The sequence below is a fragment of the Equus asinus genome, chromosome 1 (genome assembly GCF_041296235.1).
Source record: "Equus asinus isolate D_3611 breed Donkey chromosome 1, EquAss-T2T_v2, whole genome shotgun sequence".
Classification (NCBI taxonomy): Eukaryota; Metazoa; Chordata; class Mammalia; order Perissodactyla; family Equidae; genus Equus; species Equus asinus.
This window is the reverse complement of record NC_091790.1, coordinates 113,276,976-113,300,243: the sequence shown is the minus strand read 5'-3', so window position 1 is coordinate 113,300,243 and position 23,268 is coordinate 113,276,976. Positions and strand designations below refer to the sequence as shown.

The following is a 23,268-nucleotide window of genomic DNA, read 5'->3' as shown; positions in this document are numbered from 1 at the left end:
AGATAAAGAAAAAAATGGGCAAAATATTTTCCTCTTTCATAAAAAAGAAAAATGGCAGTTGACTCAGACAACTGATACCACAAAAACGAAAAAACATCATATACCAGGGCTTTCTGTCTCTTCCAAAACTTACAACATTGCTTCTCAGTAGTTTGAAAGTTCTACTAACTGTTTTGCACTGAAGATGGGAATGAAGATGAAAAAGAAACAGAACATATGCTTCTTCGAGGTACTTCTCCTAACCTTTGCTTTCTGAGTCTTTCTCTCTGAGTATGAAGTTGTTTCTGAACTTCGAGAATAACCAAATAGCATTTTTTTCAGCATTTGATCATTATATTTGTTGGCAGACCTGTTGTAACCTTGAGTCACCTCCAGTGAATTTAAATATTACTCTAATTGATTTTCTCACTGCTCACTGAGAAACAGTGCACCTCTTTCACTAGTCTCATAAATAATTCCATTTCTCTCTGTCAACATTAACTGAACTTACCTCATGTTGTCAATCTCTTTCTTTTTCTCTTGCAGGCGATGTCATTGTCTATATTAATGAAGTGTGTGTCCTTGGACACACTCATGCAGACGTAGTCAAACTTTTCCAGTCTGTTCCTATTGGTCAGAGTGTCAACCTGGTTTTGTGTCGCGGCTACCCTTTGCCCTTTGATCCTGAAGATCCCGCTAACAGCATGGTGCCACCCCTTGCAATAATGGAGAGGCCACCTCCCGTGATGGTCAATGGAAGACATAACTATGAAACCTATTTGGAGTACATTTCTCGGACCTCACAGTCGGTTCCAGATATAACAGATCGGCCGCCTCATTCTTTGCACTCAATGCCAGCTGATGGTCAGCTAGATGGCACTTATGCACCACCCGTCCATGACGACAATGTGTCTATGGCTTCGTCTGGGGCCACCCAAGCTGAACTCATGACCTTAACCATTGTGAAAGGTGCCCAGGGCTTCGGCTTTACCCTTGCCGATAGTCCTACAGGACAGCGGGTGAAACAAATACTTGACATTCAGGGATGCCCTGGCCTGTGTGAAGGCGACCTCATTGTCGAGATCAACCAGCAGAATGTACAGAATCTGAGCCATACAGAAGTAGTGGATATACTTAAGGACTGTCCCATTGGAAGCGAGACTTCTTTGATTATCCATCGAGGAGGTAAGGTAAACACTGGCTCAACAATAAAATATGCAGGTAAAATAGTAGGACGTTTACAATAACATGGTAAAAACGGAATTTCTCTGGAGTTGAATGAAATCGTACTTTAAAAAATAAAGGGAAAATAGTAAGAGAGAAAAACCATGAATCCAGGAAGCTGTGATTTTTTTTTTTGTTTTGAGAATATATCTTTTCCTATTGTATATTAAACACGATAATAATAGTGTTTTCAGTCTTAAAAATTTATATTGCTATGAACTTGGAGGTTAAAGATTGAATCCCCAGGTATGAATGGGTTGTATTCCGAAAGTTCGTTAATGGATCAGTTGTAGAGACCTCAAGTTGGTTTCCCATTGACTTGACTGAGACGTGATTTTTCCAATGGAAGCAATGTCCTAAGTTGTGCTTAGGATTCCAGGCTAGCAGGTGGAAGCTGGTTCAACCCCTTCCAAGCCAAACTATAGTCTTGGTCGTCTCCATAAGGGCCACTGGGCGCTGTGTCACTGGAGAAAACTCTTTTCAGAGTTGCGAATAGGATTGCTCAGGACGCTTCTTCCACTACCACAGGGACTTCTCCAGTAACACTACCCATAGTGCCTTCCGTGACATGGGACGTGAGTTACAGAACAGGGTCAGGGCTAAAGTTCTGGGCTGGATGTTCTACAGGAAGGGTGGAAACGGGAGCAGTGAGGCGCGTGGTAAGAGCCTGAGCCCTGGGTGTTTCTTCCCTTCTACCTTCTCTGCTGCACTTCTCTGCTACTTTGCTCCTGACTATCAATGAAACTAGGGAGAGAAAGGCAGGAGGGGCCACCAATAGAGAGGTACTTGAAAACGCTGTATAAAGGCAAGGGCTCAGGCTATGCCCTGGTCTTCCACCCACCAATTTGCGGACTCCGGACACTGAAAGTCCATGAGCCTCAGATGGCTCCTTTGTTTTATTGGGATACTACTACATAACCTGACGGTGGTGTTCTTTGTATTGAATGGCCCAGAACAGGTGCTCATTAAACGTCTGTTGAGTCTCAGTTAGCACCAAAGCTACAGCAGGGCTGGGTCAGGAGGAGCAGTGCTGTGAGGAACTCGTGCGTGAAGAGCACGTGTGTGGCAAACATGTGTGACGGCCTGTTCAGAGCACTGCACGCAGCACGGAAGCCCTGTCAGTCTGAAATGCAAATGAAAGCAGTCAAAGCTGGAAGAAACAGCTTTCATGATTTGTTTGGCCCTCTCGGCAGGTGTTTCCCCTTCCAGGAAGTATTTATATTGTCGATTTTTGTATGAAAATGGACACCAAATTCTAGGCATTTGTGAGCAACACTATACAAAATATTATGTTCCTCTATTAAAAAGAGAAATTAATATGATAGCAAAAGGCTTAAATTTAACCTTCTTAAGGCACTTGAAAATAGCACTTGAGTCTTGATAATTAAATATTGACAGTATACTTTAATTTCTCCCACTGCTTGTTTAAGATTAAAACAAATATGCTCAATCAAATAGTCACATCTTTATAATGTGCAATTGAAAATCAAATCTTTGTAACAGGTTCTTGATATTAAAAGGTGTGCCTGAAAATTAGTGTGCAGTATGCACTGTATGACTCATAGAAACAAGTTTGGACACATTTTATATATAATGGCTTTTTTTTAGAGACATGGCAAAGCACTAAAAAGTATTTTGAAATTGTTTATTTGTTTTATTTATGTATATATATTTTATGGTTTTATTTTATAACGCATATCACACATTATATAATATGTATTTATTTGTATTATTGCAATTTGTACCTTTTCTAAAAACATTTATTGTGTGCCTGCTATCAGCCAGACTACCCTATTCTTCCTCGTTTTTACCCCCAACTCCCCCACCCCATTTAATCCTCAAGTATTCAGTTTTGTTTGCATTTTCTTTGTGTTTGGGGATGAGGAATTTGTTTATATTTTGTGGCTAGTGTGGAATTGCAGCATGTAGTACGCCGTGATGCTTAAAGTACTTCTAGACAAAAGCCTCTTGTGTTTCCTCAAATTTCCACAATTTGCACTCCTCCCTCTGAAATGAAGAGGCATTAACACAGGCCTGGGTCCTTGTGACAGGATTGTGGTTGGTTGTTTGTTTTTAATTATTTACAAGGATTTTTTTATTTATAAAATAATAATGTACATGGTTTAACTTTTTTAAGCAAATGGTGTCAGAAAGTATACAGAGAGAAGTAATTCTCTTTCCTGTCCTTGATTTTCAGTCCTTTTCCAAGAGGCAAACGTTTTCTATATACATGCTTTCAGAAATTCTGTAGTCTTAACTAGCACATACATGATATATGTAGTATGTTTGATATAAATGGAATGATATACATACATATGTCTTGCTCTAAATATCTGGGTTATTAGGGTGAATTTCATTTTTTAATACACCCCAATGTGGTATAATTTACATACCATAAAATTCACTAATTGTAAGTATATACTTCAGTCATTTTGCTAAAATGATGTAGGTATGTAACACTCACCATAATCCTTAGAACATCCATCATCCCCAGTTCTTTTCGCCCCAGACAATCACCAGTACGCTTTCTGAATAGCTTTGCCTTTCTAGAAATTGTTTAATAAATGGAATCATTCAGTGTGCAGTCTCTTACTTAGCATGATGCTGCTGAAATCTACCCTATGTTGGTTCAGGAATGATTGGTTTGCTTCTTTTTATTGCTGAGTAATATTCCATTATATGGATAGACTACTTTTTTTTTAATCCCTTCACCAGTGGAGGGACATATGAGCTGTTTTCGGTTTTTGGCATTTATGAATAACGTTGCTATGAACATTTGGATACAAGTGTTTGCGTGCGCCTATGTTTTCAGTTTTCTTGGGTAGACACCTGGCAGTGGTACTGCTGGGTTATATGACAAGTATGTGTTTAAATTGTGAAGAAATTGCCAGAATGTTTTCCAAAATGGCTCTACTATTTTACATTCCCACTGGCAATGTATGAGGTTTCCAGTTTCTCCTCATTGTTGCCTACACTTGGTATCATCAGTCTTCTTTATTATGGCTATGCTAATGAGTATATACTCATACTACGTGGTTTTAATTTACATTTCTCTAATCTTTTATTGTGTTTATTAGCATTCATATATCTTCTTTGGTGACATGCCTACTCAATATTTTTCCCTCTCGTATATTTATTGGGCTGCTTGTCTTCTTGTTAAGTTATAAAAGTTCTCTATATCTTCTGAGTACAGGTCCTCTATAAGGTATAATTGGTAAATATTTTCTCCTAGTCTATGGCTTATCTTTTTGTTTTCTTTATGATGCCTTCTGAAGCAGAAAAGTTTTAAATTGTGATGAAGTCCAGTTTATCTTTTTTGTATGTTGGCGGATTCTATTGGCTTATATGTTAAGAATTTTTGAACCTGTTTGGGTGGAGATTTTCTGTAGTTTTCTTTTCATGAGATGTCTTTGTCTGGCTTTTGTGTCAGGATAATACTGGCCTCATAAGTGTGTTGGAAAGTGTGCCCTCTCCCTCTGCTTTCTGAAAGAGCTTGTATGGGGCTGATATGATTTTTTCCGTAAAAGTATGACAGAAATTCACCAGTGAAGCCATCTGGGCTGGGCGTTTATCTGTAGAAAGATCTGTAGAAATATTTTTAGTTACTAATTAAATTTCTTTTCCTGATTTAAGTCTATTCCAATTTTTTATTTCTTCTTGAGTTGGTGTTGGTAATTTATGTATTTCTAGGAATTTTTTGCAATTATCTAAGTTGTCCAATTCGTTAGCATAAAGTTTTTAACAAAATTTTATAAAATTCTTTTTTAAGAATCAACTTTTGGATTAATTGATTTTCTGGTTTCTGTTTCATGTTTTCCACACTGATCTTTATAATTTCTTCTCTTCTACTTGCTTTGTGTTTGTTTTACTTTACCTTTTCTGTCTTCTTAAAGTGGAGGCTTATATTAATGATTCTAGTTCTTTCTTTCTAATTAAAGCATTTAAAGCTATAAACTTTACTGTAAGTTCTTCTTTAGCTGAATTCCAAGAGTTTTGATATGTTGTATTTTCTTTTTTATTCAGTTTGAAATACTTTCTTATTTCCCTTGTGATTTCTTCTTTGACCCACAGATTACTAAGAAATGTGTTATTTTTCAAACATTTGGGATTTCCCAGTTCTTCTCTGTTGATTTCTAATAATTTCTTTATGGAGGAGAACATGTTTTGTATGATTTCAGTCCTTTTAAATGTGTCGAGACCTGTCTTATGGCCTAGTGCCTTGCTGCTTTTAACTTGATTTATCTTGGAGGGCTTTGTATATTCGTTCAAAACTATACCTATACCTCATTATTTTTAATAACTTATTTAATTAGATACCCAGTAATGGATATTTTGTTTGCTTTCATTATTTTTCTATTGTAAAAAAAAGATGTATCTTTGCACACCTATCTCTGCACAAAAGGTATAGATACATAGTGTCGATTCATTCTTTCAAGAAATATTTCTTGAGTGCCTACTATATACTAAGCATTTTTTGGCACTGGAGATAAAGCCATAAACAAATCCAACTACTTCTTTATCCTCATGGATTTGACATTCCAATAGAGAGAGACAAATAAAAAATAAATGCCAACATAAATATGCCCTTTGTTTATTTGTTAGGTATCTTCTATTCCCCTGGAGTTTTATTCTTGAATATTAATTTTATAACCAGTTACTTTACTGAGTTATCTTATTGTTTCTCATAATTTTTTCGGTTCATTTCATGGGATTTGGGGGCATAAAGTCATACCACCTATAAGTAACAATCAGTTGCCTTCTCCTTTCCTGTTTTCATACCTCTGATTTGTCTTGTCTATTACATTTAACTGATATGTTTTGAACACTGTTGATTAACAGTGGGAATTATGGATATCCCTATCTTATTCTTGGCTTAAATGGAAACCATCTCATTTTACGCAGTTCAACACAATATTGGCTTTTTATTTGACACAAACATTTACCATGTTAAGGAAATACTCCTAAATTCCTATTTCACTAAGACTCTTTATCAAAAATGGGTAATGAATTTTATCAAAAGCCAAAAAAGGTATTTATGGAGATGATCATTATTTTCTCCTTTAACTTATCACTTTGATGAATTGCATTAAGAGATTTACTAGTATTGAACTATCCTTTCATTCCTGGAATAGACCATATTGTGCTTATAATGTGCTCCTAGATTCTATTTGTTTATATATAATTTTGCATTGACATTAAAAAATAAGATTCATCTGAAGTTTTCTTTTTCGGGTTTTGTTTTGTTTTGTTTTTACTATCAGATTTTACTACCAAAGTTCTATTGGTGTCATAAAAGCAACCAATAGCTTTCTTTCTCTGCTCTAAAACAGTTTAAGTAACATTGAAGTTATATATTTCTTGAAGATATAATATAATACACCTTTGAAATTCTCTAGTTCTGATGGGTTGAGTTTTGTTTTTGGTTTAATGGGGGTGGGAGACACTAACTTTCTCAATTTCTTCCATAGTAATTAATCTTCTTAAAATTCTGTCTTGCCTGGGCTTGGTTTTCATAATTTATACTATCCTGCAAAGTGTTCTCCTTTATTCACATTTTCAAATGTATTTAAAGAGAATTGAATCAAGTATTCTCTATTTTTTTCTTCCACTTTCCACTTTACCTAAGAATATGTCTATTATTCTCATTTCTTATTGGTGCTATTTTCTTGATTAAGTTAGCTAAGAGTTTTTGTATTTTGATGGTTGAGGAAGCATACTAGTTTATTTATAAATAATTGTTGGCTGATTCTCAACCTAGTATGGAATAGGGGTCATTACACTTTCTAGCCAAAGAGACTATTATTTGATGTCTGGCATAAAGCAACCCCAGAGTCATTGCTATAATCAATCCTTGCCTTGTATTGTACTCTTTGTTTATATTAAAATTCAACAAAGTCCCCTACTTGATTTGTGAACTTCTCATAAATTACAGTGGGTCAGTATTTGAAAATTTTCCCACCTATTTCTAGAAAACATGATCCTAAAAGTTTTCATCAAATCAGAATATTTCCTTCTTGTGCTGACAATATAGTAATTAACTAGTATCAGTAATGCACATCTTCTCTTTCTTTTTTTTTAAAGATTTTATTTTTCCTTTTTCTCCCAAAGCCCCCCAGTACACAGTTGTGTATTTTTAGTTGTGGGTCCTTCTAGTTGTGGCATGTGAGATGCCGCCTCAGCATGGCTTGATGAGTGGTGCCATGTCCTCACCCAGGATTCAAACTGGTGAAACCCTGGGCTGCCGCAACAGAGCATGCAAACTTCACCACTCAGCCACGGGGCTGGCCCCTCTTTCTTTTATATTCAAACAGAGATCAGAGTATTTGAGAGGCAACATAAACTATATCAGAGCTGTGTTTGAGGGCAAAGCATAAAAACTATGGACTCAGAGAATTGTGTCTATGTAGAGAACTCTTGCTACAAAATTGCAAAAAGCATATTAGAGAAAAACATTGTATCACAAGTTGTAAACAGCACAGAGGAAATATTGAAAGCAAAGCTATAAGGAGTATTGATGTTTTTAATAGTGCTAATATTTTTTCCCAGAAAAACTTTTTTGTTTAGAACTTCTTTCAAATTCACATAAAAATTACAACTATTGTATATAGAATACCATATACCCTTTACCCACATGGTTGTTCATGTTTTTCCTCATTTGCTCAATAGTATGTGTGTGCATGCTTGTAGGCATGTGTTTCTAAACTGTTTAAGACTAAGTTGTATACATCATGCCCCTTTACCCCAAATATTTTAGTGTTTCTTTCATGTCACTACTCGTTTCGAGAAATATGTAAGTAGCCAGTTAAAGTTATAAAAGATACTTTTAAAGAAGCACTCAGAATTTTAAGACTACCATTACTGGTCATGCTGTGACCTGTGCTGAATCGTAGGAAGGACGCCGGGGGATCCTGGAAACTTAGAAATGTAGTAAGAGCATCAGCAACGTGGTGGAGTGAACTGTTACCTTTGTCTCTCCCGCTTTGAGCTACAGCTGAATGGACGTTCATTGATTGGTGGAGGATACCCACACAGCACATCAGGACTCCTGAGAGAGCTGTGCAGCTGTACATCAGAAGGTGGATGGACTACCCCCCAGGGAGGTGGTGGAGATAAGTGAGCACTCTCTGGTCCCCAGGCAGCCCAGTACATGCCTGTGACTGCTCTCCCACCTGGAGTGCCCATAGCATCACTACAGCCCCAAGGGTGGGATTGTGCCTTGGCATGACTGTGGAAACAAGGGATCACAACCCTGAGCCCCTGCGTGATCACTTCCCTGTCCAGTAGGAGAGTCCACAGGGCCACACAGTCCACAGGAAGTGGCCCAGGCTTGGACCCAGTGAGGAGGGCCCCCTGACCAAGCACAATGGCTGGTGCAACCTAGGAGCTGTGAGCACAGGTGAACAAGGTCCTGGCTTCCACAAATGCTCCTAGTACCACTGCAGCCCCAAAGGGGGGACCATGACTCAGCAGACTGTGGGATCAGGAGGCAGCAGCCCTGAGCCACAATATGATTGCTTTCCCATTTGGTGGGAGAGCTGACAGGGCCAATGCAATCACAAGGAGTGGCCCAGGCTCGGACAAGGATCACAGCAGGCTCAGATTACACAGCCCTGCCTTCCTCCAGTGGCAGCAGGTGGAACCTGTGATCAGGTACTACCACTATGCGACAGCACAAATCCACTCCATCAAATGGTATGAAGAAATACATTAATACTCTAGACCAGAGGGAAAAGATAAACACCCAGAAATCAATCCTGAAGGCACAGAAATCTACAATCTAAGAGACAGAGAATTCAGGACAGCCATCATAAAATAACTCAATGAGTTACAAGAGAATTTGGAAAGATAGTTCAATGAAATCAGGAAAAAAATTAATGAATAGAGGGAACTCTTCACAAAAGAGATTGAAACTATAAAGAAAAACCAATCAGAAATGTTGGAGATGAAAAACACAACGAATGAGATAAAGAAAAATCTGGAGTCCTTAAATTACAGAGCTGACATTATGGCATACAGAATTAGCAATCTAGAGGCTAGGAATACAGAAATGCCTCAGATGGAGGAGGAAAGAGAACTAAGAGTAAAAAGAAATGAAGAAATTCTCCGAGAAATATCTGACTCAATTAGGAAATGCAAAATAAGGATTATAGGTATTCCAGAGGGAGAAGGGAGCAGAGAGCTTGTTCAAAGAACTAATAGCTGAGAACTTCCCAAACCTGGAGAAGGAGCTGGAATTACATGTAAATGAAGCCAATAGAACTCCTAATTACATCAGTGTAAAAAGACCTTCTCAAAGGCATATATTAGTAAAGCTAGCAAAAGTCAATGACAAAGAAAAAATACTAAGGACAGCAAGGCAGAAGAAAATAACCTACAAAGAAACCCCTATCAGGCTTTCCGTCGATTTCTCAGCAGAAACCTTACAGGCTAGGAGAGGGTGGAATGATATATTCAAAATCCTGAAAGTCAAAAACGTTCAGCCAAGAATACTCTATCCAGTGAAAATATCCTTCATTTATCATGGAGAAATAAACTTTCCCAGATAAACAAAAGCTGAGGGAGTTCATCGCCACAAGACCCCCCCCCTACAAGGTTTTATCAAGAAGGCCCAGATACCAGAAAAAAAAGAAGAAAGGGTTTACAAAGCCTTGAGCAAGGATATAAATAGGCAGACAAAATCAGAAAATTGGAACTCTCTATCAGAACAGATTAGCAAACCCTTAGTTATCACTCTAAAGATAAAGGGAAGGAAAACATCACAAATAAATATAATCACTTCATTTTAACCACAAATTCATAGCACATAACAGAATAAGTTGTGACAACAACAACTTAGAATGGGAAGAGAAATGGGATGAAACCTGCCTAGACTAAGAGAATAAGAGGCTATCAGAGAATGGACTGTCTCATCTACGAGATCTTTTATACAAACCTCACAGTAACCACTAAACAAAAAATCAGAACAGAGATACAAAGGATAAATAAAGAGAAAACTGAGAAAACCATCATAGAGAGCCACCAAACTGAATTGGCAGTCTAAAATACCTGGCACAAGAAACAAGGGAAATACAAAACAACTGGACAATAAGCAATAAAATGGCAGCATTAAAGCCTAATTTTAATAATCACCCTAAATGTAAATGGATTGAATTCCCCAACCAAAAGATACAAAGTGGCTATATGGATTAAAAACCAAGACCAGACAATTTGCTGCCTCCATGAAATGCATCTCAGCTGCAAAAACAAACACAGGCTTAGAGTGAAGGGATGGAAGACAATACTCCAAGTAATGGCAAACAAAAGAAAGCAGGAGTTCCATCCTTACAGCAGACAAAGTAGACTTCAAGATAAAACAGGCAATGAGAGACGAAGAGGGGCAATATACAATGATAAAAGGGGCACTCCACCAAGAGGACATAACACTTATAAACATACATGCACCTAACACAGGGGCACCAAGGTACATAAAGCAACTATTAATTGGCCTAAAAGGAGATGTTAACAGCAATGCTATAATAGTAGGGAACCTTAACACCCCTCTGTCATCAATGGATAGATCAAGCAGACAGAAAGTCATCAATGAAATAGTGGAACAAAACAAAAAGCTAGACCAGATGGACTTAATAGAAATATATAGAACACTCCATGCAAAATCAGCAGCATACACATTCTTCTCAAGTGCACATGGAAATTCTCAAAGATAGACCATATGTTGGGAAACAAGACAAGCCTCAATAAATTTGAGAAGGTTGAGATCATATCAAACATCTTTTCCAATCATAATGCTATGAAACTAAAAATCAACTATGAGAAAAAAGCTTGGAAAGTGACAAAAACATGTGGAGACTAAACAACATGCTACTGAACAACCAATGGATCATTGAAGAAATTAAAGGAGAAATCAAAGAATGTATGGAGACAAATGAAAATGAAAGTACACCATACCAACTCATATAGGATACAATAAAAGCAGTCTAAGAGGGAAATTCATAGCAATACAGGCCCACTTTAACAAACAAGAAAAATCTCAAATAAGCAATCTTAAACTACACCTAACAGAATTAGAAAAAGAAGAACAAAGAAACCCCAGAGTCAGCAGAAGGAGGGACGTAATAAAAATTACAGCAGAAATAAATGAAATTGAAACCAAAAAAAAGAAACAGTAGACAGGATCAATGGAACTAAGAGCTTGTTCTTTGAGAAGATAAACAAAATTGACAAGCCCTTGGCCAGACTCACTAAGAAAAAAACAACAGAGAAAAGACTCAAATAAATAAAGTTAGAAATCAAAGAGGAGGAATTATAACAGATACCACAGGAATACAAAGGATTATGAGAATACTGTGAAAAACTATATGCCAACAAATTGGACAATCTAGATGAAATGAATAAATTCTTAAATTCATACAACCTCCCAAAATCGAACCAAGAAAAATAGAGAATCTGAATAGACCAATCACAAGTAAAGAGACTGAAACAGAATCAAAAACCTCCCAAAAAAATGAAAGTCCAGGACCAGATGGCTTCTCTGGAGAATTCTACCAAACATTCAAAGAAGATTTAGTACCTATCCTCCTCAAACTATTCCAAAAAATTGAAGAAGACAGAACACTTCCTAACACATTTTACAAGGCCAAAATCACCCTGATCCCAAAGCCAGAGAAGAACAACACAAAAAAGGAAAACTACAGGGGCTGGCCCCGTGGCCGAGTGGTTAAGTTCACGCGCTCCACTGCAGGCGGCCCAGTGTTTCGTTGGTTCGAATCCTGGGCGTGGACATGGCACTGCTCGTCAAGCCACGCTGAGGTGGCGTCCCACGTGCCACCACTAGAAGGACCCACAACAAAGAATGTGCAACTATGTACTGGGGGGCTTTGGGGAGAAAAAGGAAAAAATAAAGTCTTAGAAAAAAAGGAAAACTACAGGCCAGTATCACTGATGAACATAGACGCAAAAATCCCCAACAAGATATTGGCAAAGCAAATATAGCAATACATCAAAAGGATCATACACCATGACCAAGTGGGCTTTACACCAGGGACATGGGGATGGTTCAACATCTGCAAATCAATCAATGTGATACACTACATTAACAAAATGAGGAATAAAAACCACATTATCATCTCAATAAATGCTGAGAAAGCATTTGACAAGATCCAACATCCATATGTGATAAAAAAAAAAAAACTCTCAATAAAAAGGGCATAGAAGGAAAGTACCTCAACATAATAAAGGCCATAGATGACAAACCCACAGCCACCATCATGCTTGGGGAAAAACTGAAAGTCATCCCTCTGAGAACAGGAACAAGACAAGGGTCCCCACTCTTATCATTCTTATTCAACATAACACTGGAGGTTTTGGCCAGAGCAATTAGGCAGGAAAAGGAAATAAAAGGTATCCAAATTGGCAAGGAGGAGGTGAAACTCTTGCTGTTTGCAGATGATGTGATTTTATATAGAGAAAATCCTAAAGAGTCCATCAGAAAACTATTAGATATAATCAACAACTACAGCAAAGTTGTGGAGTACAAAGTAAACTTACAAAAACCAGTTGCATTTCTGTAGTCTAATAACAAACGAACAGAAAGAGAACTCAAGAATACAATCCCAGGGGCCAGCCCCATGGCACAGCGGTTAAGTTCGCACATTCCATTTTGGCAGCCCAGGGTTCTCCAGTTCAGATCCCGGGTGTGGACATGGCACTGCTTGGCAAGCCATGCTGTGGTAGGCATCCCACATATAAAGCAGAGGAAGATGGGCATAGATGTCAGCTCAGGGCCAGTCTTCCTCAGCAAAAAGGAGGATTGGTGGCAGATGTTAGCTCAGGGTTAATCTTCCTCAAAAAAAAAAGAATACAATCCCATTTACAATCACAACAAAAACAATAAAATATCTAGGAATAAATTTAACCAAGGAGGTAAAAGACCTATATGATGAAAACTATAAGACATTATTGAAAGAAATAGATGATGACATAAAGAAATGGAAAAATATTCCATGCTCATGGATTGGAAGAATAAAATAGTTAAAATGTCCATACTACCCAAAGCAATCTGCAGATTGAGTACAATCCCAATCAGAATCCCAATGACGTTCTTCACAGAAATACAACAAAGAATCCTAAAGTTCATATGGGGCAACAAAAGACCCCGAATAGCAAAAGCAATCTTGAGAAAAAAGAACAAAGCTGAAGGCATCACAATCCTGACTATAAAATATACTACAAACCTTTAGTAATCAAAACAGCATGTTACTGGTACAAAAACAGACACACAGATCAATGGAACAGAATTGAAAGCCTAGAAATAAAACCACATATCTACGGACAGCTAATCTTTGAAAGGGGCTAAGAACATACAATGGAGAAAGGAAAGTCTCTTGAATAAATGGTGTTGAGAAAACTGGACAGCCACATGCAAAAGAATGAAAGTAGACCCTTATCTTTTGCCATACATAACAAGTTACTCAAAATGGATTAAAGATTTGGAGGTAAGACATGAAACCATAAAACTCCTAGAAGAAAACATAGGCAGTACACTCTTTGACATCGTTCCTAGAAGCATCTTTTCAAATACCATATCTACTCAGACAAGGGAAACAAAATGAAAAATAAAAGAGACTACATCAAACTAAAGAGCTTCTGCAAGGCAAAAGAAACCTGGAACAAAACAAAAAGATAACCCACCAACAGGGAGAAAATATTTGCAAATCATATATCCAACAGGGCATTAATCTCCAAAATATAAAGAACTCATGTAATTCAATAAGAAAAAAAAAACAACCTGATCAAAAAATGGGCAGAGGATATGAACGGACATTTTTCCAAAGAAGATATACAGATGGCCAACAGGCACATGAAAAGATGTTCAACATCACTAATTATTAGGGAAATGCAAATCAAAACTACAATGAGATATCACCCTACACTTATTAGAATAGCTATAATCACCAAGACAAAAAATAACAAATGTTGGAGAGGTTGTAGAGAGAAGGGAACCCTCACACACTGCTGGTGGGGATGCAAACTGGTGCAGCCACTGTGGAAAACGGTATGGAGATGTCTCAAAAAATTAAAAATAGAAATAGCATATGATGCAGCTATCCCGCTACTGGGTATTTATCCAAAGAACCTGAAATCAACATTTCAAAGACACTTATGCACCCCTGTATTCACTGCAGCATTATTCACAATAGCCAAGACATGGAAGCAACCCAAGTGACCATCGACTGATGAATGGATAAAGAAGATGTGGTGTATATATATACAATGGAATACTACTCAGCCATAAAAAAGACAAAATTGTCCCATTTGCAACAATATGGATGGAATTTGAGGGTATTATGTTAAGTGATATAAGCCATATCTCTCTCTCGAGACAGAGAAAGACAAACACCATATGATTTCAGTCATATGTGGAATATAAACAAATACATGGACAAAGAGAACAGATTAGTGGTTATCAGAGGGGAAGGGGGTTGGGGGTGGGCATAAGGGATAAACGGGTACATATATATGGTGATTGAAAAATAATGTACAACTGAAATTTCACAATGTTATAAACTGTTATGACATCAATAAAAAAATTTTTTAAAGCACAATTACCACAATGACAACAAAAGACTTACAAAATCATCAAAAAGGATTTTAGCTTAAAAAAGACAGTCAGTACTTCCCAGTAATAAGGATCTGATACAGAAATATTTCTGAAACAGAGAAAGGCACTGGTTATTTAAAAAGAATGCAATGCAGAGAGATTAGGTGAAAGTCAAAGTGGATATTCCACAGTCGATATTATGTAATCCAACTTTCCACTTGATGTCTGTCAAAATGAGCATATAGGACACAGCAAACTAAGAAAAAAATCCAAACCATGAGGCATACTGGCTGCTGTATTTGCAAATACGCCATGAAGTCTCAGCGGCTTAGCACAATAAAAGTCTATTTCTCACTCATGTGATTTCCAGTACATGTGCTCCTGGAGAACAGATTTCCTGGGCGACTCTCCTCCACCCATTGGCTCAGGGAACCAGGTTTCCCTCTGGAAGATCCCTATGCCCTAGGGCCTTGGAGTCCCCCACCGACCCCCTCTAGCCAGCTGGAAGATAAAAAGCAAACAGAAAAGCAGAGGATCAAGCAAGAGGCTTTAGGGGCCAGCTCTGAGAGAGGTGTCCATCCCTTCCTCCACATTCCGTTGGCCAGAACTCCGTTCTAGGTCCCATTAACCATAAGAGTCTTGGAAATGTATTCCTGTGTGCTCAGGAGTAAGGGAATGGTTTGGGGTCACACATGTAGTAGATATTTTGCTCTTGATATTTCTTATATGCTGTCTATACCTTGACCCGCACATCAGGGACATATGACTACTGATTATGTCAAAGAGTGAGATGAAATCTTTTTTATAATATGATCTTGTAATGAGGTTTACTTTAGGTTTTTGAGGTACAGTCAAGCCGCTGGTATATGTTTTAAAATTCACAGTCTCCTCACATTTCCCTTCTCTACCCAACTTTCAGAAACTTAGACTCAGAGTTAAGTAATTGGCCCAAGTTCAATGAATGTGTCTTGGCACAGGGATGGGCAATTTATGGTCCTCAAATATGAGACATAAGAAATATGAATAAATATCAATGACAAGGACCTCGTCCTAAACATGGAAAATGCCATGGATCTCACGAGACATACGCCAAACCAGGAAATTGATGCATGATGGCTCTTAGGGTGAGAGAGACAGAACGCTGGAAATACTTGGAGAGTTGTCACACCACTTGGAAGTAGCAGAAACAGAACTCAAATCTGCGTCTTCTGATGGTAATATCAGTGAGTTTTACATTGTAGTTGTGCCTTGCTTAACGACAGGGATACGTCCTGAGAACTTCATCGTTAGGCAGTTTTGTTGTTGTGTGAACATCATAGTGTGTACTTACACAAACGTAGATGATGGAGCCTATTACACACCTAGGCTCTATGATCCAGCCCATTGCTCCTGGGCTATGACCCTGGACATCATGTTACTGGACTGAATACTGTAGGCAACTGTAGCACAATGTAAGTATTTGTGTATCTAAACATAGAAAAGGCACAGTAAAAATATAGTATAAAAGATTAAAAATGGCGCACCTGTTTGGGGCACTTACCATGAATGCAGTCTGCAGGACTGGACGTTGCTCTGGGTACAGCTGTACAAAATATTTTTCTTTATGTCTTTACTTTATAAGCTTTTTTCTATTTTAAAATTTTTATTATTTTCACTTTTTAGACTTTTTTGTTAAAAACTAAGACACACACACATGTTAGCCTAGGGTCACACAGGGTCAGGATGATCAGCATCACTGTCTTCCACCTGCACGTCTTGTCCCACTGGAAGGTCTGCAGGGGCAATAACACGCATGGAGCTGTCATCTCCCGTGATAACAATGCCTCTTCTGGAACACCTCCTCAAGGACCTGCCTGAGGCTCTTCTGTAGGACATGTCACTCTTTTCAGAAATATGTCCTTGGTGGTTTTCTTGGTTTGTTTCTTCTCTTCATCATAGATTTGCTTGTAAGCTTATGCCCATGAACATTCCTCTCTATTAATGAAAACCTTTCATTCTGGGGTTCACATTTTCAAACTTTTTAAGGAGCTTAGTGAGGTCTGTAAAAGCTTGTGATAAACCCTTCACTGTGAATTTTCTTGGGGGTTCCTCTTCTTTTTCTTCTCCTGCAGTTTCCTTTTCTCTTGCCTTTTCTCTCACTACATCATTACAATGTCTATGACATCACTGGGCAATAAGAATTTTTCAGCCTCATTATAATCTTATGGGACCACAGTCATGTAGGCAGTGTGTCATTGACCCAAACATCATTATGCAGTGCATGACTGTATGCCTGTTTCCCCAAATTTTATGGAGAGAAAGCTTGAGTGGCTTCAGCTTGGATGTGCAGGATTTACTCATTTTCGTTTACTTAATAACCATTGTTTGAGGATCTGCTGTGCTCGGCACTGGTCCAAGTGCTAGAAATATGGCAGTGATGAAAACAAAGTCGCTGTCTCCAGAAGTTTACCTCCTCTGGGGGCAAATTAGATAATAAACAAAGAAATACGTGTTAGAGATGAGAATGAAGAAAAACTGAGAAACGGAGTGAAAGAAAGGAGAGTGAAGGCATGAAAGATAGTTCTCTTTTGGAAAGAGTAGTCAGGGAAAGACATCTGTGCAGAGAGCTAAAAAAAGTGAGGGAGCAAGCTGTGTGGATATCCAGGGAGGAGCGTATCAGGAAGGCCCTGAGGCAGGTCTGTGCTTGCTGTCAAGTAATAGGAAGAAGGCTCATGTGCTGAGACTGAGTGGGGAAGAGATGGAACAGTAAATGAGGTCAGAGAGATTGTTGAGGCTGGAGGGAGGCAGGCAATGTAGAGTCTTACGTAGCCACGGGCCCTAGAAAGGACTTCAGATTTTACTTTGGAGTGAAATGAGAAGCCTTTGGAGTGTTTGAGCAGAGGAGTGACGTGATGTAACATTATAGAAAGCTCTCTGTGGTTGCTGTGTTGAGAATAACCTGTTGGGAGGCAAGGCTGCAAGCAGGCTGACAGGTGAGTTGGCTTTCACAGCAATGCGAATGAGAGAGGAAGAGAGCCTGTAGAAGGATGGCAGGAGTGGAGGTGGTAAGAGATGGGTTCTGAATGTATTTCAAAGGAAGAGCCGAAGAATTTGCTGCTGGATGGGATGTGGGGTATAAGAGAAAGAGAGAAATCAAAGACTGAAAAGTTTTTGACCTGAGAAACTAGAAGAACAGAGTTGCCGTTTACTGATAGGATGAATATGATGAATGAAAATGGTCATGGGGGCCTTTGGGGGGAATGGAGGATCCAGTTTGGGATGTGCCAAGTTTGAGATACCCTTTAGCAATCTGAGTGGAGACGGCTGGCGTGGGGATGGTATCTAAACCTGGAGACTGAATGAGAACATCTCGCGAGTGAGCGTGAATAAAGAAGAGAAACACTCTGAGGACTGAGGACGGAGACCCTTCAGTTTTAGAGGTTGGGGAGAGTGGCCAGCAAGAGGCGAAGAAAGGATGACTTGTGAGGAAGGGGGAGAAAAGAGAAACAGGTACCTGTAGCCTTATGAGGGGAGTGTTTCAAGATGGAAGGTATGTGTCAAGTGCTGGGTAAGAGAGGACTGAGAATTTAACATTGGATTTGGCAAAAGGATCAAATATTTTGAGTTAACATGACCATGGAAGTCAGTTGAAAATAACACTCAAAATCTTTTATTTGGTTGACCAATTAGGGGGAAGTCAAGGTCAGTGCTGTGGTCACTTGAAAACAAAGCATCTTTCGTATTTGAACTTGTGGAGTGCATTTATTTGTATGTACTGTGATTTTGTATGTATTCTGAGGGGGCAAAGTACACTTTCTCCTTTCATAATTTCCTGATTCTCTTTATTTTCTACCATTCAACTCATGTGAGATCCACTTATTACCAAAAGAACTAACTTTCCTATTTGTGCTAACGTCTAAGTTAGTGAAATGTTTTTCTGTGGTAGATTCCAAAAAGAGGAACTATCATACTTATTAACATTTTAAACCTCATTTCATTTAGGGCTTCTGAGGGGGAAAATGGCATCCATTGTACCAAGTGACATTTTCATCTCTTTATCATAAAGTTCAAGTACCATAAAAATAAGAATTTAAGGGCTGCAGGCTCTCTTTATTCCAAAAAGTACCCCACTCCACCCTCGCACGCACGCGCGCACACACACACCCCTATTAGTCAGCCAGGTTAATATATTGGTTATTTTATTTCAAAATATATCTTTTGGCCATTTCTAAATATAAATGGAAGAATGGACAGAAGTGTTTTATAACTGGTAAATCCAATATATATGTGACAAAGATGTAACTATTAATTATTGATTTGGTATTAACCTTTTATTTACCCCACTTACTAATTTGAGGACACTTTAAGTGCAAAAAAGGACGTTAAGATTTACACTCCCGCAGTCACCAGTATAAACATAAATAATTGCCCTAGTGGAGATACACAGAAATGCCAATTCAGAGGAACTAATGGTTTTTAAAATACTAGCTAATTTCCCTCAACAATAAAGACTGTATTTTATTTACCATTTTTTTCCTCAGAGCTTGGCATGCATACTTGTTAAAGTATTTCATTCTGTTATGACTTTAGGAAGAGGAAGACAGTCACAAAACAAAATCAAGAAGATGCACGTGTGAGTCAAATAACACAGCTGAGTATACAAAATGGACAAAACAATCTTTCTACTGATTGTCTTCTGTCTGGGCTTTTGAAGCGACCTTCGCATCCTCCTTTCTCTGTGGTCATGTACCAAGTCTTTGCCTGAGTTGTCCTCCTGCTTCCTCTCTGTTCATTCCACACATGCGTCAGGTGCTGTTCTGAATATGGGGACACCCAGTGAACAAAATAAGTCCTTATTCTTAGGGAACTTACTTTAAATCTAACGGGTAGCAACAGATTAATCTTGTAAATTAATCCACCAACTGTGCTCATTATATGGCTGTAAAACCTGCCATACAACAATGTCTTCACTTAGATGAAAAATTCACTTAACTGGAATCGGCAGACCAGGTTTCTAGTATAATCTGTGCTACTAATTCAGGTAACTGCTTTGACCATATCACTTAAGTTCTCTGTCCATTAGCTCCCCATTTGTAAATTGAAAATAATCTGTAATGTCCATATCATCTCAAAGACTCTACAGTTCTCAATGTTTCTGAATCATGGGTTTATTTGGTTATAATTGTGCATTCATTAGTTGGAGACCCCAGGAGAAAGGAGTTAGAAAAGGTATTATCTATAAACATTATCTATAGATAACCTATAAAGATATTTCCTACCCCGTTCTAATCCACAGTGTTAATTCCCTTGAGCTCATAGCCCAAAAGTTTACTAACCTTATACAAAACTTGGCAGGAGCAGAATTTGGGATTTCCAGAAATGTCAGAGGAAAGAAGGAAATAAGCGATGATGGCAATAGCCGACAATTCGGAAGCTACAGGAAGATGATCGAATTTACTAGCATGTAAAATATGTTCAATGAGTTCATGCAAATTATTTTTATGTGGTGGGAGAGAATCTTAGTGTCTTTTCATTAAGACTTTTTAAAAAAGTTATAAACTCAAATCTAAAAATGACCAGTATACGGTAAATTTACCAAGTAAATTTCAAATTCCCCTGGTTCTATAAATCTTAAAACTCAAGTAGTCAAAAAAAAATCGTATTCCTCATTACTTGCCACTACCGTGTAATAAGTTATAGTTAGGAAATTATGTTGGTCATTGTCCAAAATGTGCTTTGCCTCAGGAGCGCTAGTTGCTTGTGCATGAGGGCAGAAAGTTAAGTGGACTGGGTGCAATTAAAGTCATGTGCAAGAGAATTCCAGATGAGAAACTCAGAAAACCATGCCGCGAAGACTTTAGAATTACAACACCTACGTGTAGGCTCTTATTTGTTGAACAAATGAATGAAATCACCTACAGCATTATCTTGCTATAAAACATTAGAAAGTCATGTTCATTTTTTCATATTGCAGAATACAAAGCCACAGATTTTTAATGAATATAAATTTTACCAAAAGTGCAAATGAAAATAATTGCAGTCATGATACCGTATTTAATGGAAGTTATGCTAATTGCCCTAAAGTTTAAAGAAAATGTATTGTTTTGCCTCTCCTCCTAATTAACATTATTTCACAATGTGTGGTACATTTATAGAGAATTTTGTAGTGCATTAGATAAATCAGTTTTACATTTCCAGGAGAGTAGGTTTTAATGAGCATTATAATGTATTTCAGTTCAGAAACAGTTTTATGTTACAAAGCATCTTCTACTGGTAGAATAGAAAAACTTGCACCAAAGTAACACTTCCACTTAAAATTTAGAATAAAATTTAGTGAGGGAAGCATAGATGAATCCATTTCAGTTAAATGGTTATAAATTTGGGATGAATATTACATTTTTGCCTATATTTTTTTCATATGTTATAAAACTACTCAAACCGCACACGCCAGCAATCTAAAAAGTATGTTTGGGGACCTGCTAAATCCCACATAGAACGCCACGTAGCAAATCAAAATGAAAATGGAAACATTCATACCGTTAAATACCTTCATTCGATCCACATTTAGCTGAAACCAATCTAAGACCCATCATCCCAAGTGCTTATAAGTAAGTCCTCTCCGCCATGCCTTAGACACTAGCTTGTATATGCCCATCCTTTCTTCTTTCCCTCTGGATCCACAGGAAAACTTGTAGGTCCTCTATTCAAAGGCCCCCACTTCTCCTTGCTCTGGAATGAAGCCACTCCTGTCCACTCAGGAAACAGCTTCCTCAATATCCTCTCTATCGTGGACACTATCAGAACTTTCTGTTTCTTTGGGCACCTTACCCTTAGCCTGTAAACCTGCTTGAATTTATCCAATCCTTTAAGAATCTTTTCTTGATTTCTGCATTGCCGTTTATCCATGGCTCTTTCTCTTTTCTTCCATTCTCAGCCAACTTTCTTGAAAGCTCATCCATGTATAGGCCTATGTGGATGCCCACCATTATTCCGTAAATCATTTAAGACAGTTATTCTTGGAGGAATACTTAACATCTGCTCCTTCTTACTTGCCTTGTACGTCTCCACCTACTGCTAATGGTTTCTCTCCCCATCACATTGCTGAAAATGCTCTCTCTGATATTAACAATGGCTTCCTATTTGTCAAATGAGTACCTCTCATTTCTTCTATAATCTCTCCTCCCTTGGTTTCCAAGATATCAATCTTTCCAGCGGTTTGCTGATTCTCTGTTCTCAGACTCCTTAATGAATCCTCTTTCTTTGTCCACTCCTTGAAAAGTAAGATTTCCCAGATTTTTTTGCTTGTAACTCTTTTGTTTTATGACGCTATAGCCTTACCACCACTACCCCAGCCACCCACCCACATGGTCTGATTGCCTTTTACAGCTTTATTCCCCCTCTTAGTCCCCTTCCATGCTTCTCTATGGCCTCTAGAGAACGAAGATCAACCCTTTATCTTACATCCAAATCCTTCATCATCTGGTCCACAACAGCCGCGTTAGCCTCATGTCACATTCTTCATTCCACAGATATTTGTTGAGCCTGTACTGTGGTTCAGACACCATTTGAAGTTCCATAATACAGCAGTGAACAAAACAGATTAAAAATCCCTGCCATCATGGAATTTATCTTCTCCTCACACCACACAACTATCGTTTTATAACCTCATTAGCATAGCAAATTATTTCTTCCTGCATGAAATATCTCTTCTATTCCATGTTTTCTGGCAAACTCCTATTTATCCTTGAGAATTCAGAGCAGATGTTGCTTCTTCCAGGAAGACTCTCCCAGCATCCCGCATTTCCCCAGGAAGCCCTTGTCATTTCTTTAGGTCAAGATTTTTTATGAAGTCATAGCACTGCAGTTCCCATTATCTCCCTTCAGAATTTATCAGGAGAAACCCCAAAAGACACATTGTACCTTCCAGTCTGTAAGATCCCTGGCCCTTTAATAAGTTATAAATGGACTGCTGGCTCACCAAGTGGTCAATGGATCTCTGATTAATAGTCCAGCAACAATTTTCTAGTGTAGTCGAGAAGACAATTTATTCCTCCGAACAGCCTTGCTCACATATATTATAAAAAATGAATAAATTTAGTACACTGTTCTTATGTATTAAAACTATGCTGTTAGCCTAATTATAATACAGTTCTAAAAATGAGTACAAATCCAGGAACACAATCACACTTTACTACCTTTTTTTTTTTTTGGTGAGGAAGATTGGCCCTGAGATAACATCTGTGCCAATCTTCCTCCACTTTGTATGTGGGATGGTGCCACAGCATGGCTTAATGAGTGGTGTAGGTCCATACCCAGGATCCAAAGCAGTGAACCTTGGGCCACCGAAGCAGAGCACACACACTTAATCACTATGCCACCAGACCTGACACACTTAACTTTTAATTTCCATTTGTCCATAAACTAAGGATCACTCTTTTAACAGAAGATACAACAAGATTACATTACTTGTACATCGGTACCTTTTAGCG

At 38.2% G+C, this 23,268-nt stretch overlaps 1 protein-coding gene across 6 annotated transcripts in view; it reads left to right on the top strand.

Annotated features, from left to right (window-relative positions):
- The window catches only part of MAGI2 (membrane associated guanylate kinase, WW and PDZ domain containing 2), a 1,256,398-nt gene that overhangs the window by 1,023,794 nt on the left and 209,336 nt on the right, over positions 1-23,268 (top strand). For all 6 annotated transcript variants that reach the window (XM_070506114.1, XM_070506099.1, XM_044769320.2 and 3 more), the window contains exon 10: positions 526-1,164. In XM_070506114.1, coding sequence (XP_070362215.1) covers positions 526-1,164 — 639 coding nt within the window. The remainder of the gene's footprint in view (positions 1-525; positions 1,165-23,268) is intronic.